Below are 18241 nucleotides of genomic sequence, written 5' to 3'. Positions count from 1 at the left end.
TCCCACAATCTTTTAAGACTTTCAGTATTTTACTTAATATTGAGTTTACACAGTGCACCTGCCAAATTACTTAGTCTTTAATTAAATTACCACATACATATGAACTGCCGCACAACAATCCTAGGGCAGCTAGTATTCTGGTTTCTAGAGCTCTGGGCAAAATATAATGAAAGCCTGTATATACTGCTGTGTGAGCTGTATGTATAGAGCACATACTACACAGACAGTGGGGGCAACAAGGGGTCAAAAGGAGGCCACAGGTCTTGGGACCGCTAATCCAACCATGGGAAAGAGAGAACATGAAGTCAGAAGCTAACCTTTTGGTTTCAGGCTAGAATGATAAGAATTCAGTGGCTGGAGCAGTAAATCGAATTTTTTAAAGATGGAAAGAACACGTTAGCTCGTATCTGACTTTGATCATTTGCAGTGTATGCGTGGGTGATTCAGAAAACAAAATTCCTGTTCTATTATTTCCTGTTATTTTTGTGGCGTCCAAAAAATGTTATTAGGTCTATTCAATTCAAGGCAGTGAATCAATCAAGTATCTTTCAAAATACTAGAAATACTTGTCTGTTTAACACAGTACAACTGAACAACAGACTGATGCCAAAAAATGCCAACGTCCACAAATGGTAAAGCTAGTAATGCTATCATGATTAAGATTATAAACTGTCAGTCTGATAAATGTAGTGAAATTTCATTGAATATTTATGAATAGGATCTTTGATCAAGTCTAAGGCAGAAGCTGCTCTGAGCTCAAATTCACATGCAGCTCGGTTAATTTTAGGCAACGTGAGGGAAGCCCAAGACTGTCAGTCCCAAACACTGGCTCATTCTGATCTGTGTTATTTAATAAAACCTGACGTTCAGAGTTACAGCAGGATATTTTGATTCTTGACTTACTTCCTTCAGAAGCACTTTTATTGTCTAAACAGCAGTACTTATTAGTGTCACAGGGCTGATAGTAATTGGACAATTACATATAAATAGCCTGCCTTTCAGCCATTTTCGTGATGTTTAAAGATTGAGTCTCCAGTGACCAATATAGTTCTATTGATCAGGTATCTCCTGATTAATTACTCAACCTGGTTTTTGAAGGATTTATCATTAACTGAGAGAGACTGAGGCTAATTCTAGTTTTTCATGGCACAATGTTTAAATGACTAAAACTCAAAGAAGTCAAAGAGTTTAAAAAGAGCTAGTCAAGAACAGTTCCTCTTAACCACGTTTTCTGCACACATGCACTGGATAATGTTTACCCTTTGCATTTACCTTCCTTCGCTCTACCTCTCTTTCTTATCTATTATAAGTGTGCTCCCTCACCCTTTCCATCGTCTTTCCTCTATCCCTCCTCTCTTACGTCTTTCTGCTTCCCCCATATTATTACTTCCTCGTCACCTCACCTCCTATAGAGGTGGTTCCTGGTCTACTGGGGATCTGACCTGTAATGAACCAGCCACCTCCTTCAGGTCTCCCCATTATTAGATTTGTTGCCTTCACATTACTTGCTCCACAACACTGCTCAGCCTCTGATTGGCTCGCAGTCAGCGTTCCAGTTCGTGCCAGAGGTGTCGAGGGGGCTGAGGTCAGGGCTCTGTTGTCAAAAATACTGTTTGCTATAGCATTAAGATTTCCTTTAATTGGAACTAAGGGGCTGAGCCCACACCATTAAAGAAAAAGCCTCAGACCAAAAGCACACATGTGGGTGGAGGTCTCCATATGTAATATACTGGTATTTAGTTTTTAGTCACTCAACAGGAACTCATGATTAGTCAGACATAAACAACTACCGAACTTAAATCTAACAAATCAACTGAGAATGAAGGAATGAGTATATGTTGTGTGAGGTTTTATATAACTATACTAAAAGAAACTAAAAGAAATAAGAAAAAGATAGATATACTGTACATAAAAAAAATACAATGCTATTTACATGCAGATGTACTATAAACGAACCGATTAAGTTTAGTTTAATGTGACCTCTTAGTTCATAAAGTCTTTCTTGCCAAATCCTTTCTATCCATTTGTACAGCTGTGGAGATGTTATTTGCAGCCACTACTAAGTAATTAATTTCAAAGCCGTCAGTCTTAATATTTTCAACAGACTCACTTCTCGGTTTATCATTTCTCTCGAGGTTGACCAGAACTTGCAAATAATAGTTTATACAAAACGAATATTTAACGACATGCTCCATTTCTTGTGTATAACTTCCCAAAATGACTTTGATTCAGGGAAACACCAGAGGATATGTATGGGAAATAATAATAACTGTCATTTATTAAGTAATTTACTGAGCAAAAGTCCAAATGTATTCCTCCAGCTTCTCACATGTGATTCACATGCTTGTTATTTGCTTGTTTTCTTGGAGAGTACAAAACAAACACATTACACAAACTAAATGTGGCTCATGGGGATTTTCCTTCACTAATTACCAACAATTTATAGCAGTTTATGTTGTGTAATTTTTTACACAACATAAATAATTTCTTACACAACATAAAATCTTTGTGTTTGGTACAGACCATCAGAAACTCTTGACTTGACTGGACAATAAATAAAGGAAATATGGAGTATAAGTTGTGGACAATCATTATTAATCATATTTGAACACTTTAAAAGTCAAACCCAGTATTTGGTCTATCTGTATCATGAAATATTCAAGACTAACTCTAATTGTTATTAATTTAGGCGGGTCAGCGCGGTGGCGCAGTGGTTTGCACTGTCGCCTCACAGCAAGAAGGTTGGACCTTCCTGTGTTTGCATGTTCTCCTCGTGCCGGTGTGGGTCTCCGGCTTCCTCCCACAGTCCGAAGACATGCAGGTTAATTGGATGATCTGAGCCCCGCCCACTTTCACCTAGTGAGAAAAGACAAAGTAAAAACACGAATCTCATAAGTGAAAGAAAATCGAAGTTGTTCACACTTTGGCAGAAAGTCTTGTGCTTATGTAGGAGCTCATGGCTCATAGTTAGAAGCTGATTGAGAAAATAGGTTTTCAGGGCCTTTAAAAGTCATTACTTGTCCATAATGAGCTCAGAAATAACACTAAACACTGACACTACAGTAGTTATGTCTTCGTAATGGAAACCAGGGAGTCATTTACCATCCAAGAATCCAAGCTAAATAATGAAATTCACTTCTTCTTGATTCATAGGTGTCTGGCTCAAGGGAGCAGCTGTAAGAGACGCAGTGAAACAAGAGGGAGCAAAACACATTTCATTCACATGTACGTGCACTGTTGCACCTTTATTTGAGCTTCGATCCAAGACTTTACAGAACATGACAGAAATCTGCACTGCAAAGTAGGTGATAAAACAGTACAGTCAGTGTGCAACATATGGTGCTTCAGATACACAATAACACCTCACTGGAGTGATTCACGTGATTTTATGTGACTTCTTTATCTCCTGGGATTTTCCCATCAGAATTTCAGTTGTTTTTTTCCTGCACAATAATGTGAAAAATAGACAGATCCTGGTGTATAAGAAAATAACATGTTTCTTTATTGGAACCTACAGATACCAAGTCACATTAGGAAAAAGGAAAATATAGATTATTTCACCAGTGTATCTCGTGATATGATATGATACTTACTACCAGTCATTCTAAACCTCATTATCAAACACTGGAAATACAGAACAAATTCTTCTTCGAGCATATTCATACAGATTTTTGTAAATATTGCCAGCGATCAAACATGTTGGATTCAATCACATCAATCACAAACCCAAGCAAATATTATAACAAAACGGTAAATATTAGCCAGGCCATCTGTGAGAGCTCGTTGTGAGTTCAGCTTTCCAAAAAGAAAATAAAAAAAATAAAAAATGAAAATTATTATTTTCATGTTCAGATAGATCCGAAAATCACCACACAAAACACTGAATTTAATTAAAGAAATAAAAAAAAATATAGAATAAAAATAATAAAATAAATAAATGAGTGATTTCTCTGCCTCACAAGCACATTACTGTTGTTTGCACCGTGTTCACCAAATCATGTGCTCCAATTTTAAACTGTCCGCAGATCAGTCTCAAAGAATCATATGGATATCACATGAAAAATAAATACAAATTCAGAGAGCGAGGGTGAACACACTGAACATCGACTGGACTTGACACTGCATACAAGTGAACAGTTGGTGTGTTTGGTACTCACAGGTGGACAGTGTATGGGGTACATCAGGTATCAGTGTCATGGCTATATTCTGTTTTTATTCTTAAGAGCACATACTGTTGTTTTCCATCTTTATTTATACATATTATTGTATATTGTCTTGACTTTGTACATTCATTGTGTGACTATCATTGTTTTCATTTATCTATAGATTCTGTCGTGTCACTCTAAAATCACAAAATAAAGCCATAAACACCATCTTCCCATCTTCCTTGCTTTGTTGTACATTAAAAAAATATGTAAAAGCAAGCAAATGTTGCGACTAGGAGTTTCATATACTTGATAGGATAAATTCATTGTTTCCTTTTTCTTTTCATGAGCTCAGGAAGAAGAAGAAAAATACTGAATATCTCCCAGCCTTAGGCACAAAGACAAATTATTTGTTTTTTGAGAACAATAATTAGATCCCTGTGTAGTTAAGTGAAAAAGCAGTGACGACAGATCAGACTGGGCAAATTCCAGGTGTATGTGTGTGCAATAAATAATAATAAAGGATAATAAAGACTAAATGATCATATTCATATGAATGAATATGCATTTTAGATTTCTTAGTCATCCAGGTAATTTACAATACTGTATGTGGTTCCATGTGGCCCACAGCTCTACTTATCAGCTCGGTCCTCGGACAGTTTCTGACCAACTAACAACTGTAACTCATGTGACCGATGAATCTAACTCGACGTCACAAAACATTCAGGTGACATCAGCGCATGAAAAAGATGATAAAATCAGAAAACAGCAAATCCAGCTGCACATTTGAATAGAGTGAAACAGTTTATTGTGGTTTATATGTCAGTGTGTTCATGGAATATGGTAAATAAATAATTGCATGCCGTTACATTATATCTGTGAGTCAAAATGAATAATAATCATGAAACACATGTAATACTGCTGCCGTCTGTGTAGCTGGATATAACGTTCATAAACAGAAGTGATTGACAGAATTAAACAGGAAATATGTACAAAGTCAAAACAATGTGCAACGATAATTCAATGTGATACACAAAGATGAAAAACAACAGTAATCTCATTGTAAATTCTGACAACAGTATTGAGCCTGTGTGTAAGAACATTTTTGGAACAAACGTAACTCCCATACATTCCCCATCGACCGACAGACTAGAAACAGACCGAGACAACTAACAACCAATACCTGAGATTCAATTTGATGCCAAACAGGGACATCATAGTCTCCACCATCATCATCACCATCATCATCATCAACAACAACAACAACAGGCCAGGTCACCTCAGTTCAGGATTTCTAATATTTATTATGTGAAATATTAAGGCTTATGATTATTCACCAAACTTTAGATATGAAACTCTCCCCGGCCAGTGATATAATGCTTTACTTTGTGCATAAACATTAGCAGTATTGGTCCTGACTCTCAGTACACAGTACAGTGTGCTCTCTGGAAAACTAAACATCAGTTTCCATGTTGCTTCTATGTTGACATTGGCTTCATACAGACCTGACTGAAATTACATAACATGACATCTGAGCCAAGGATATTATTTTCTCCATTTACACATAAATAAGTATGGGCAAAGCAGCAAGCTATGAGGGTCCAAGCTGTATAGAAGTAGACAGTGAAGAACCAAAGCAATACTGAGCTGGTGCAAAAGGTTTGGTGCAGGAGTGTTTTACAGGGGTCTAAGGACACAATGTACTAGGATATATGCAAATTACCTCGATTTGTTAAACACTTCCAGTGGCCAAAATACATTATTACCTCCAGGAAACATTTTTGAATAAAAAAATCAATATTGTCCATCTAGAACTTAGCAGGTGATGCATATTGTGTAAAACTGCTGTATATCTGTCTGGGAGGAAAATGGAAGGGGAATATGGATTAACATGTAAGATTGCTTCTTAAAACAACATCATTTGGCCATTGCTCAGTTGGTCTTGGGAATATTTTTAGCAGGTTCCCAAACATGTATTTTCTGTGGAGCTGAGCTGCAGGAGAAAAACTAATATTATAAATATATTATATTCTCATATAATCATGAACATATTTGGTTCAAAATGTAGCATATGCAAATTTTAAATGAGAATTGTGCACAAAAGCTAAGTATTGGTTACTTGTGTGATATTCCCAAGACGTTACAGAAGAGGGTTAAAAAAAAAAGGGGCTAATTTATAACAACACAAATGACACAACAAAACTGATGCGAAGACACAGTGTGTAAATCCAGTGGATAAATTTAGACTTGAATAAGTGACACTGAAGAGTTGCTAGAGAATCCACAGTGTCTGACTTATGTGTGTTGCAGTGATAATAGAGGCCAGTCAGGTGTTTAAGACAGTAGGACATGTCCAAACACTTAAGTTTGAGCTGAGTGCAGACACACATGGGAAAACAAAAGAGGAACAACGTGGCATGTTTACAAAAGGCACAGCGAGACAATGACATACAACTTTCAGCAGCAAAAGGAGCATCGCTGCACTAGAAAAGGTCCCATATTACCAGAGAATTCAACGAAACTGCAGCCATTTGTTGAAGAAATGTTGTACAGGAGGGTTTATTGGCCACATGTTCTGAGAATCAGCCAAATGAATAAAAGATCTGCACTTTGATGCCGTCTTTTACTGTGACTATGACTGATTGCTTTGACATTGTCTAGTGCAGTATTTGAGGTAGGTCCAAATATAATGATGAAAGTAGAATCATCTTCTCCATTGGTATAGATTGTCTAATCACCCAACACAATTTCAAAAAATTACATTTGTTTTACCGAAAGTAAAGTGACAACTTTCAAACCCAATGGCCATAGACATCATGTCCATACTGGAGTATTCTGAACTTCAGGATTTGATGTCCATTGCCAACATTCAGTGCCACTGGAGGAAGCATTGGTCCCTTTATGTAGCGATCGGGATTGTAGGGGTGCGGATGGTCTAGGTGGTGGTAGGTTGAATTTGTGGAACAAACTTGCAGAGTTCTTCATCATTCAGAGGGCTTCATCTAGAACCAGTTCTCATCCTACCAGGTGTGACTGCAGGAACCTGTATTGCAGAACTTGACGTGGAAAGGTTCGTGGTCCTCAGGTCATTTACATGCTGAAATAACTCAGGCTTGATCATTACAACCCAACCTTTGCATGAGCCTCGTGTCACAAAAGGATCCTTCCCCTTATTTTAACTTACTCCCTCACACCCACTGGATGACACTGAAAAGCTTGATCGAGTACCTTCAACAATTTATGAATGATGGCGTGAAGGTGCAAGCGACAGACGTGCACAATCTGCAGTAAGTGATTTTTTTTTTTTTTCTTTAAATATTGCTCATGTTCATTCCAGATATGTGTATGCATGAACATTAAAAAGAACATTTTTATGAATGAGAACCCAGGTGTGTTTTAAAGGGAAGACGTTAAACCAAGTAAGTATTGAATTTAAAGGAAAAGATGTTCTGGGATACATTTACACAGTTAGGTGGAGATAAGTCTGGCCATAGGAGACTACGATACATCTAACTGTTCAGACAAGACTTTCAATTTTCAAGCACTAAGACCTGCAATACAAGGGTTCAGCGGGCCACGTTTCAGTAGGTTAGAGGAAGGTAACGCTGAGCACAACAGTCCTTGTAAACCAAGAAAAAGTCCATAAAGCAAAAACACAATAAAGCCAATTTGTTTTTGTATTGTTTGACCGCTTCTACGTCGCAATATTGGCCATCCAGCTGTAGACATGCTAGCAGTTTAGCTTGCTAATGTTAATTCTAGCTTCATTGTCCCAAATTGGTCACAGGAAACTTGTCTTGCAGGTCATACCAGCCTGTCACTCTCATGTATCTCCAAAAGCCTTAGTTATGGAGCTGGAGCTAGGAGGCGAGTTAACATTAGCGTTGCTTTACATCTCTGGAGACAGCTCTTGGTGAGTAAAAGAATGAAGGTTGATTCTGAATTCACAACATTTCTTCTACACTGGTAAGTAAACAGATGTTAATGCTAACGTTAGCTATGTAGCAATAGCAAAACTTAGAAAATAGCTGCTTTAAAAAAGCAAGATACAATGTGTTAATAAAAAAAACATGGTTAAGCTAGCTGCTTCCAGTCTTTATGCTAAGCTAGGCTAATTGCCTCCTTGTCTACCTTCTACCTTCATAAAAAAACATGAGTGGTATCCGTCTTCTCCTCTAACTCTTGGCATTAAACAAAATGAGTGCATTTCCCACAGCGATTTCTTTAATGCATCATGGGAAAAAAAATGATTATTTCTGGCTTTGGCAAAAAAAAAAAAAAAAAACCACAAGAAAGTGTGAACACAGATTAAAAACGGTTCCTGAATTAACCATAAATGTTCTTGTGTCAATTTTGTTTTCCGATACAAGAACATAAAAGTCTGGAGTTGTTTCTTTGAATGAATATTGTATGTCCATCCACTTCTCTGCAAAACTCCACAACATATACTATACATGTGTAACACCAAATTCTTGTCAGTGCATAATGAACTGTTTTGCAAGTAAAGTGCACTCATCCTGTCTGTCTGTGTGTGTGTGTGTGTTTCCTCGTGAAGCATTAAGCCTTGAGCCGTTTAGCTCACTCGTGAACACTCATCTCAGGAATAAAAAAGCTTTTGATAAGTTCTGCAAAAATACCCTGGAAAAGCAATATCAAAGTCTCGGTTTCACTGATTTGACTCACAAAATGTCTCCTTGTGTGCAGTTTAACATCTGATGAGAACATAAGCTGAAGAGATTCAGTGTCCTCTGAAATACATGCACCGAACACTTTATTTAGAACACCAAACTAATACTGGGTAGTTCCTCCCTCGTTGCCCTCATAACAGCCTCAGTTCTTCGTGTCATGGATTCCACAACGTGTCGAGATTGTTCTGCATGTTGACGTGACCACATCGCATCATTTCTGCAGATTTGTCAGTTGCACAATCTCCTGTTCTAGCAGATCCCAAAGATGTGGTGAGAGGGGAGGCCAGCGAAGTTCACTGAGCTCACTGTCGTGTTCATGAAACCAGTTTGAGACGAGCATTATCCTGCTGGAAGTAGCCATCAGAAGATGGTGAACTGTGGCCATGAAGGGATGAACATGGTCGGCAACAGTACTCAGACAGTGGCATTCAAACTGTGATTGATTGGTTTTAAAGGGGCCAAGAAAACACACCCCACACACACACACATCTTTACACCACCACCACCAGTCCGGACTGTTGACACAAGTCAGGTTGGATCCAAGGATTCATCTGCTGCCTCAGCAGAAATCCAGATCCATCAGACCAGTGTACGTTTTCCAGTCTTCACCCGTCCAGCGTTGGGGAGACTGTGTCCACCGCAGCCTCAGATTTCTGTTGTTGGTGACAGGAGTGAAATCTGACGTGGCCCTCTGATGTTGTAGTCCATCAATCCTCAAGGTTCGACATGGTCCTCATTCTGAGATGCGGTTGATCTGCTGTAGCCTCTCTGTCAAGTCCAACCAGTCTGTCCTCTCTCATCGACAAGGTTTCTGTCCACAGAGCTGCTGCTCACTGGATGTTTTGTTGTTTCATGCATCACACTGCTGCCACATGATTGGCTGATTGTATAATTGCACGACTAAGCAGGTGCACAGGTGTTCCTGATAAAGTGCTTGATGAGTGTAGTCAGTATACAAGCCACAGGTGTAGGAGCAGCTACAGTAAAAATACAACTTTGTGCATGACGATTACACCCAAACCAGATTTGAAGATGGCTCACATATTGTTCTCGTTTTTTAGTTTTTTTTAATTTGCAGTTGAACTTTAAAGACACGTTGAAAATAATTTTAACAAAAAAAATTCTTATAGCGTATTCACTCTTTTCCGAGTTATAGCTCCAGATTTCACATGAATCTTCTTAAGTTTTCAAACCTGAGTCGAGCCACATACTGTTGTCACAACAGTGTAGTCAGTCGCCCCGGTGACAGGCGTGTTTTTGTTTTGTTTTTTTGTTTTTGTTTTTCAAAGCATGACAGACAGTGTGTCTGCGATACTGAAAAATGAAAGTAAAGAAGTCCACGCAACATGTCACTTGAATGTCATCACCACTGTACAAATAATGTTAAAACTCCACAGACTGAGGAAAAACCTTGTGGGAAAGATGTGGGGGAAGAGCAGCACGAAACTCCAGCTTGGGTGTAAAAACAAGCAGCGAGACTGACGGTGAGCAGTTGATGGTGTCATAGCAGATGACAGGCAGCGTGTGACTGGGAAAGTGCAGGGCACGGAGGTCATGGAACATGGCAAACTGTCCTAAGTAAAATAGGTAAGGGGGGGGGGGTTCACACAGTCTAAAGTGTCTGTCTCACATTTCGATGTGAGCGTCTTTGGCTGGTGGTGTGTCCTTTAACGAGCCAGAGATGGTGTAGAACCTGCAGGGACACGAAAACAGGAGAGAACGCAGGTATCAGTGTTTGTTTGTTTTAAAGACCCCCTCCGATGAAAATCAAGCGTTTCACCTTGTGAACATCCATATGATGGTTTTTATTTTGTTTTTTTTAATTAATACAATTAATGAGAAATAATCAGTCAACACCACGGCTGAGTATTTCCACCTCAAACTGCAGTGAACCAATGACCTGTAAACCTTGCCAGTACAGAGAGCGAGAGTTAGCATTAGCACAACCACTAACTCTGTGTCAGCTACTGCCAGTTACAAGCTAACAAAATAAGCTAACTGCGCTAACTGCTCTGATACGTCTGCTAGTCTCTGATTCTGGTCTCAACAGACTCCTGATCTGAGTCTGAGTCTGACTGAGGCTCAAACATGTGGCTGAGTCTCTCTGATGTTTCTTCATCTTCATCTTTCACCTGTCAACCTGGAGCAAGCAGGTGGTGGGCGGGGCATAAGGTCTGATCCAGAATTTTTCTCGATGAGGAAAGTAAGTAAGAGTAAGTAAGAGTAGATGAGCTTCACTTTTTATGTGTGAAAAGCATGTGAAAGAAAATATTAATCACAGCAGAGTATTTTTACAGAGTTTAAAACATGTCTGGAGGGGAACATAAAACTGTGCAAATTTACCTCTAACCATTTACTTCTAACTTTTACAAGTTAAAGAACAGAAAACTAAGTGTAACAAATAAGTAAACACACACATGGACATGACACGAGCTGAAATCACTCCCTGCACTTAAGTCGATGGTGAAGTTACTAACAATAAAAACAGAGCTCTCTGTCAGACGTCCTTGAGAAACATATAGAAGTGCAGTTTTTCAATTAAACGCACTGAACGGTGTTTCAGTTCACGACAACGACAAACGATTAGAACCCCTGCACTGCCCACAGTCTTACTGCACATATTGTTGTATTTCTCATTTATTGTGCGGTTATGCCAAAATGTGATGTTTTACATAATTTAAAACTGTCCATGTCTACAGTTATAAAAACGATGATAGTGCATTATGAACCTTATATGTCAAAAAATGTACTAAAACTGTAAAATGACAAGAAAAAAAAAGTCAGTTTTATAGATTTTGTTTTCCAATTTCCATTTGAGCACTATGTTTCAAGGTTTGGCCCTGTAGTTCCCATGATGCTCAGGGTGATGGAAACCTGAGGCATAGTGATATCATGTACACACTTTTACCATGCACAATAATTACAAAAGGATTATTACAATAAACTAGTTGCCACACAATGAACCCCAGGGTATTCAGCGGTTTCCTGCTTGCGTAATGATACTGAGAGGTGAAATAAGGGTTAACTAAATTAATTCTTTAATTAGAGTTCAGTCAGAGACCTTTTTTATTTATCAACTAATAATTTATAGTAAATTATTATAACACTGCAGATTTGGTGGAAAAGGCATTACTGTTCAAAGAAGCTTAAAAAACAAGGATTCTGCAGAGAGAACTAATCCCTACTTAATAAACATAATGATATATGAACGGAAACATAACAACAAGAATGTCACGGTTCAGTGGTTTCTGCATCCAAATGCAGACACACACACAAAGGCAGGTAGACGCAGTGCAGTGTAATACCTGAAGGAAAACAGGCGGAGGGGTGGATAAACAGGAGTTCAGTTAGATATGCAAGCAGGAAACTAAAAGAAGGAGATCCGCACTGAGGTAGCAAGACACAGCGTGATCCACAGGAACATGAACAGGAACAAAAACAAAAAAATTCAAATGATATCAGTGGTAAACACGAGGGAATACGGACAAACTGACAAAGAATGAGGAAAACACAGAGATTTAAATACAGGAAGGGAGGCTGGGGTAATTGGGAACGGGTGAAACATAGACTTGAAGACCTGAAGTAAAACAACCATTCCAGCGGGAGATTGTGACAATTGCAAAAGCTTGGCATACAGCAAGGAGATACAGCACGGACATGAGCCTATTAGCAGAGTAAGTGTGTGAAGTGTCAGGTTATAATGTCCATAACATCAATTATGTATCTAGTCAGCTGATAGCCACACAGCAGCGAGTGAGCCAGTGATTAGCCAGCGAATGCAAGTGCAACTAAATCAGCAATTAAGTCAAGAAAAATCTGTTTTACCTCGACTTTCTAAAATGACTGCGTTTCTTCAGGACCTTAAAACAGGAGGATTTTGCACAGGAGTTTTTCAGGTCCACAACCTGGTAGATGATGGGGTTGTACATGGCCGACGACTTGGCCAGCAAGGTGGGGATGACAGACACAGGAATGGGCACCGAGTCTGGCTCACCAAACGCAGACACCACTGACACCACTGCATAAGGGATCCAGGCTATCAGGAAGCCTGCACAGATCAGCATCGCCACCTGGGAGAGGATACAAAGCAATATTTAAATCATGTCATGTCCTCTTTCCTCTACTTCCTCTCTGTAGCAGTGTTACTTTGTTCTGCTTATTTTCATGGCCACCTCTCCTCCAAACCCTCACCCACCTTTGTGAGTTTCATCTCAAGGTTGTGGTTGTTTTTGATACGGGCGTCGAAGTGCGAGATCTCCTTTGCTGAAGACTTGACCTTGACGATGATCATGGCGTAGGAGAAGACGATAATGCCAGTGGGGAGGATGAGACAGAAGAACAGGATGGCCATGACGAAGCTCTGGCCGGACACAGAGGCCTGGGCCAGCCACCAGTCCAGTGTGCAGGAAGTCCCGAAGGGCTCGGGGGCGTAGTTCCCCCAGCCGACCAGGGGCATGGTGGCCCAGAAGGCTGCATACACCCACACAAACACCAAGCACAGGAAGGCATGGTGGCGTTTTAGCCATGTGCCTGGGAGTGAAAGAAAAGAGAAGTAGAATGATGGATGGCTTAGTGGTGAGATAGATAATTAAAAAACCTATTTTTAAACTGTCACACTCCAACCTTATCTTCTGACTCTGACCTCTGGTGCGGTGTGTTGATCATGTAAATTAATCTGGCATAGCTTTAAGATGTGTGTCCCTGCTTCTTTGCTGTGCAGCTGTGTGAGATGTGTGTTTCAACTACAAATGATTTCACTAAACCAGTTAGGGGTTGGTAATTGCTCACCTTTGGGCAAGAGACAAGTTTGTTGTTAATCTTTCTGCTATCGCTACATAGCTATCGTTAGCGTTAGCATTAACAGCGGTTTACTTAACCTACCGGTCCAGAAGAAATGTTGCAAGTTCAAACTTAATTTATTTAATCTCCAGCGGTGGAAAGAAACGCCAATTCTTTTTTTGCTTATCCTATCACTTCTTTTCTTCTACCCGAAGTTAGCATGCTAACCAGCTACTAACTCTGGCCCAGTCTGCCCATTTCGTCACTTTCCGATACTGAGTCACTATAGCGTCAAGACTGCCCTGAAGAAGTTGCGCTGCTCGGAGGACGTATTATAACTTCTTGTCTTGTAAACACAAGACTGGTAAATAAACAGCTGTTAATGCTAATGCTGGCGATGTACCAATAGCAGAACTGGGTGGATAATAATAATAATAATAATAATAAAGGAGATACTGACCGTATCTGAGATGGCAGATTTTGAGGTACCGGTCCAGGCTGACCATGGTCATCGTGATGAGGCTCCCGCAACCAAAGAAGAAGCCGGCCCAGCCGTAGAAACGGCAGCCCTCCCAGCCGAACAACCAGCGGTGGGAGAAACTAGACACTATGAAAAAGGGCTTTCCTGTCACTGCAAGGACAGAGAAAGGGAAAGATGGAAAGATGAGGAGAAGGAAGATAAAAGAACAGGATGTATGAAATAAAAATTGGAAGGAAGAAGATGGGAGGAGAATGAAGAGAAAGAGAATGGGAGCAGAAACGTAAAGAGAGGAAGGAGAATGGGGTAAAAATATTAGTATCAAATTCTTTAGGTTAAAGTTTCTCTGAAAAGTTTGATTTTAATCATGAAAACACTGTGACAGAAAATACACATGTGACTTTTAATGTAAACCAATGATTTATTAAATAACCAACCAACTTTAACTTTTCAATGAACAATAATTATTGATTGATGAACTCGTAAACTAATGGCTTTATACAAAGACAACATATTTCTCCACCACAAATCACACACGGAATTATTTGTTAGATACTCTATGTGACATATATAAAAATATAGATGAATACACTGCTTCAAAACCCTAAACTGTATTTTCATTAATACAGGCTCGAGTGCTATAAACTTGAGCCCCAGTCTGTCAATATGACTTAAAAGTTAAACTTGCTGGCCCTGCCGTGAGGCAGAAAAATCTCAGTCAATGTCTTGTAGTGCTGGTGACAAAAGCTCCTTTCTCCTTTGCCAGTGTTTTAGATTCAAAGGATAAAAAGCATAAATACATGTGACAACTCTTGTGACAACTTAAAGAGTAACTCATTAATGAGCAGTGCAAAGGGGAGTAACAACAGAGAGGGGAAGGAATCCTCATTGTAGATATAAACATAAAGGATGTAGTAGTAATTCTGGTAGTAAAGCTTCCTTGAACGCTCTTGGCCCTGAAAGCATGAATGCACTGTGAGTCATATCCTTTAAGGTGGCAATATCCTCCACACACCACAAAGGTTAATGAGCTCAGCACAGCGCTCCGGTGTACTCCTTAGTGCAGCAAATCACAGTGAGTCCCTGATTGTGGCAGTGTGTGTCAGATGTGGGTTCTTCCTGAAGAGTTGGACGGGCCAAGAGCCATGTGTCATGCAAAACCCGAGTGGCATAAAAAGGGATAAACATCAAAACCTCTCGAGGCAAGGCTGCATGACACATGATGAGCCAAATGTTTTCTCGGAATCACTGAAAACCCAGCGGGGCATGTACACACGTTTGCACATGGTCGCTCACATGTTCGAAGGCTAAACAGCAATAATTCTGAGTCACGACAAAAACCACAAACAGACTTTGCCCTTTGACTGGTGTAGCCCGGTACCAGCAACAATCACTGTTATTTGTCTTCCATTTCATGTGGAACCTTGTTGCCTGAAGGTATGGAGTTGACATGATGATGAAGTAACTCTCCATCAAAACATACACCGAATTCATTTGGAGTGGAGGATTTTTACATGCTCCACCCCCACTTCACATTAGGATTGGGCAAGTTTTTATATCTCGATACAGTCCGAATATCGCAATATACAATATTAAAGCTGGAAAACAGAAAACTGAAAAACAGTTTTTCGATATTATGAAAAAATGAAAAATATACAATATGGTGGTAAATATCATGATATTCAATATTATCTAATATCGGTCCACGCCTACTTTAGAGTAGGGGTGGCTGTCTACGGGTGGCTGTATAAATTGCTGTATTAACAACAAGCAGGAGCAAGCATAGAAGAGCTAAGCAAAAGTAGGGCTTGATCTGTATGAGAGCTATTCAGTAGCAGCTCTCTCTAAAGGATAAACACTGGTGTCAATCTTTCCATCTTCCTTGATCTGTCTATAACTTTCAGCCTCGGGCCTTTCTGTTCCTCCTGCAGATGTAAATCGCATTTACTGATTTTTTTTTTTTTTTTTTTTTAAAAGGGTAAATCCTTTCCTGGGTTCTGAAGATTTTAGCAAATGGTGTTCAAACAGGAATAAATAGTACATTTGTCTGGGACTATTTTTGGCAGTGGATTTGGCTACGGTGCATTCACAGCAGCAGGAGAGTTTATGTGGGATTCATGTTAATGAAGAGACTGATTGCAATGGTGTGGCTTACTGATTTGTTTTTAATCATTTTTGGACAATGACGGATTTGGATTCATGGACAGTACTTTTCAGTCAGACTGATTCATTGTATGATTTATTGACAATGATAAAAAAAAATAAACAAAATGAAGAATATCACAAGGCTTATCTTTAATGAACTGTTTCAAATATTTCCTCAGATAACTACAAAGTTCAGAAACATTTCTTGAAGCTAACAGCACTGCACTGACTGACGTTGTAAAAATATACACCACCTCAATGTGGGCTTTTATTCTGTAATCACAGCAGAGACGTGCTGAGAAGCACGACTATCACTGAGCCTCTGCCTTGTCCTTGAACAGTCTCCCACTTCATGTACAGCAGAACTAAGAGGTGTATCTTGACTGCGTACAGATTTACTGGCACAGGGATTGATGATACCAAGAGCTTAAGAAGTTTGTTGCTAGGCTCGCTCCTCACTTGCATGATGGGACTGGCTTTTGTGAGCTGGGGTTAAAAACAAAGGGAAACGTCTCTTGGCTCCCAACCAGATTAGGATTAATCCTCTGGGGATCACCATTGTGAATTTCATTAAAACAAAGCCATCAGTTTTTACAGATGAATCTTGCAATTGACAAAAGTGTAGGTCAAGTGGAAACACTGATGTGGTGGTAGTGTTTGAGGAAAGAACAACAGTCTTAGGAAACATTCTTTCTAAATTTGATGGTAATTTTGGCCAGAAAATGTCAAGATGATCTGCTCTGGACCAAAGTGTTGGATGGAAATACATGTCAACTCAGTGAACCAGCTGAATGACCTCACTCAGTCCTTAAGGGCAAAGACTAATATCAATAATGGAGAATATTCATAATGTTAATGTATTTGTCCTCTTTTGATCTGGAGACTGTCTGTCCTGGATTGATCTTCACACGTAAGGACGAGACAAGGTTCTTCTCAACTGCAACTCTCACTGTTACTTCTATCAATTCTCATCTGTGTTTTTGTTTTGAAATGGCAAAAAATTTGAAATGTATTAGCCAGTTTTTTGACACCTCAAGTAGGGCTGGGACAATTATCCGACGTAATCGACGCTGTCGATTATAAAAATTATTTGACGTGGAATTTTAGTGTCGACGTGTCGTGTAAAACCACACAGGGTAAATGTTCATAGAACTAAACCGGAACTTTCTAATGGGACCGTTTATGTCCATCGTCTTTGGTTTACCCGGATACAAGTGCAGCGCAAGGGCTGGGACAACGCGGTGACGTAATTGAAGTCATTGACTACGTGAATGATTTGCATCTGTGTAATCTATTTGAACAACATGGCGGCGTCTACTAGCAGTACAACGGAGCATGTGGAGCAACGCGGCAAAAAAGGCTCGCACACAGTTCTCCAAAGTTGTCATGCACGAGCACATAAAGAGGAAACACCCTGGTGCAGCGAGTCAAGATGGCAGCAAAACTTAATTGCAATAAAATTACTGTTAGGTTAATAAAAAAAAAATAATGGTTAGATTAGTCGAATAATCTAAAAATGAATCGCTAGATTAATCGTTTAAAGAAAAATCGTTTGGGACAGCCCTAACCTCAAGAGACTAGTTTCGTTCAGGACATTATCATTTTCATTGATGATCAGGGAGAGCACACCGTGTCCTGGTAAGTCCCACTAAAAGGCTTAAGGAGAGAACAGGTCAACCAGAGAAGGATTAGAGAGGATTAAAGCTCTGAGGATGACATCAAGTATTATGCAAGGTAAAGAAATATGTAACTTCAAGTTTCAATTACATGATTTCACTTAAATAACATCTAAAAATAAATAAAAAATAAAAATTTTTTTCAATAACTACAAATTATCTTTAAAAAAAATAAAATAAAACTTTCCCAATTGTATTGTACAAATAAAATAATTATCTAGTGTATAAGTGTATGTTTATGGTATGTAATAAAAATAAATTCTGACATCATCTTCCTCCCCCGAGAGGTTCGTCCATCAACGGATCAGCTGCATTACCTAACAGATCGGT

The 18241-nt window shown here is 39.3% G+C and overlaps 1 protein-coding gene across 1 annotated transcript in view; it reads right to left on the bottom strand.

Annotated features, from left to right (window-relative positions):
• Positions 1-3226: 3226 nt before the first annotated feature.
• The window catches only part of opn5 (opsin 5), a 42719-nt gene continuing 27704 nt past the window's right edge, over positions 3227-18241 (bottom strand). Inside the window, exons 3-6 of the mRNA XM_023415202.2 lie at positions 14073-14243; positions 13029-13363; positions 12659-12903; positions 3227-10526 (exon numbers count right to left, since the gene is read on the bottom strand). Coding sequence (XP_023270970.1) covers positions 10460-10526; positions 12659-12903; positions 13029-13363; positions 14073-14243 — 818 coding nt within the window. The 3' untranslated portion in view covers positions 3227-10459. The remainder of the gene's footprint in view (positions 10527-12658; positions 12904-13028; positions 13364-14072; positions 14244-18241) is intronic.

This window comes from Seriola lalandi, unplaced genomic scaffold (genome assembly GCF_002814215.2).
Source record: "Seriola lalandi dorsalis isolate HSWRI2012SDOR001 ecotype SW California unplaced genomic scaffold, Sedor1 jcf7180002054544, whole genome shotgun sequence".
Classification (NCBI taxonomy): domain Eukaryota; kingdom Metazoa; phylum Chordata; class Actinopteri; order Carangiformes; family Carangidae; genus Seriola; species Seriola lalandi.
The sequence above is the reverse complement of the archived record's forward strand: the minus strand, read 5'-3'. Positions and strand labels throughout refer to the sequence as shown.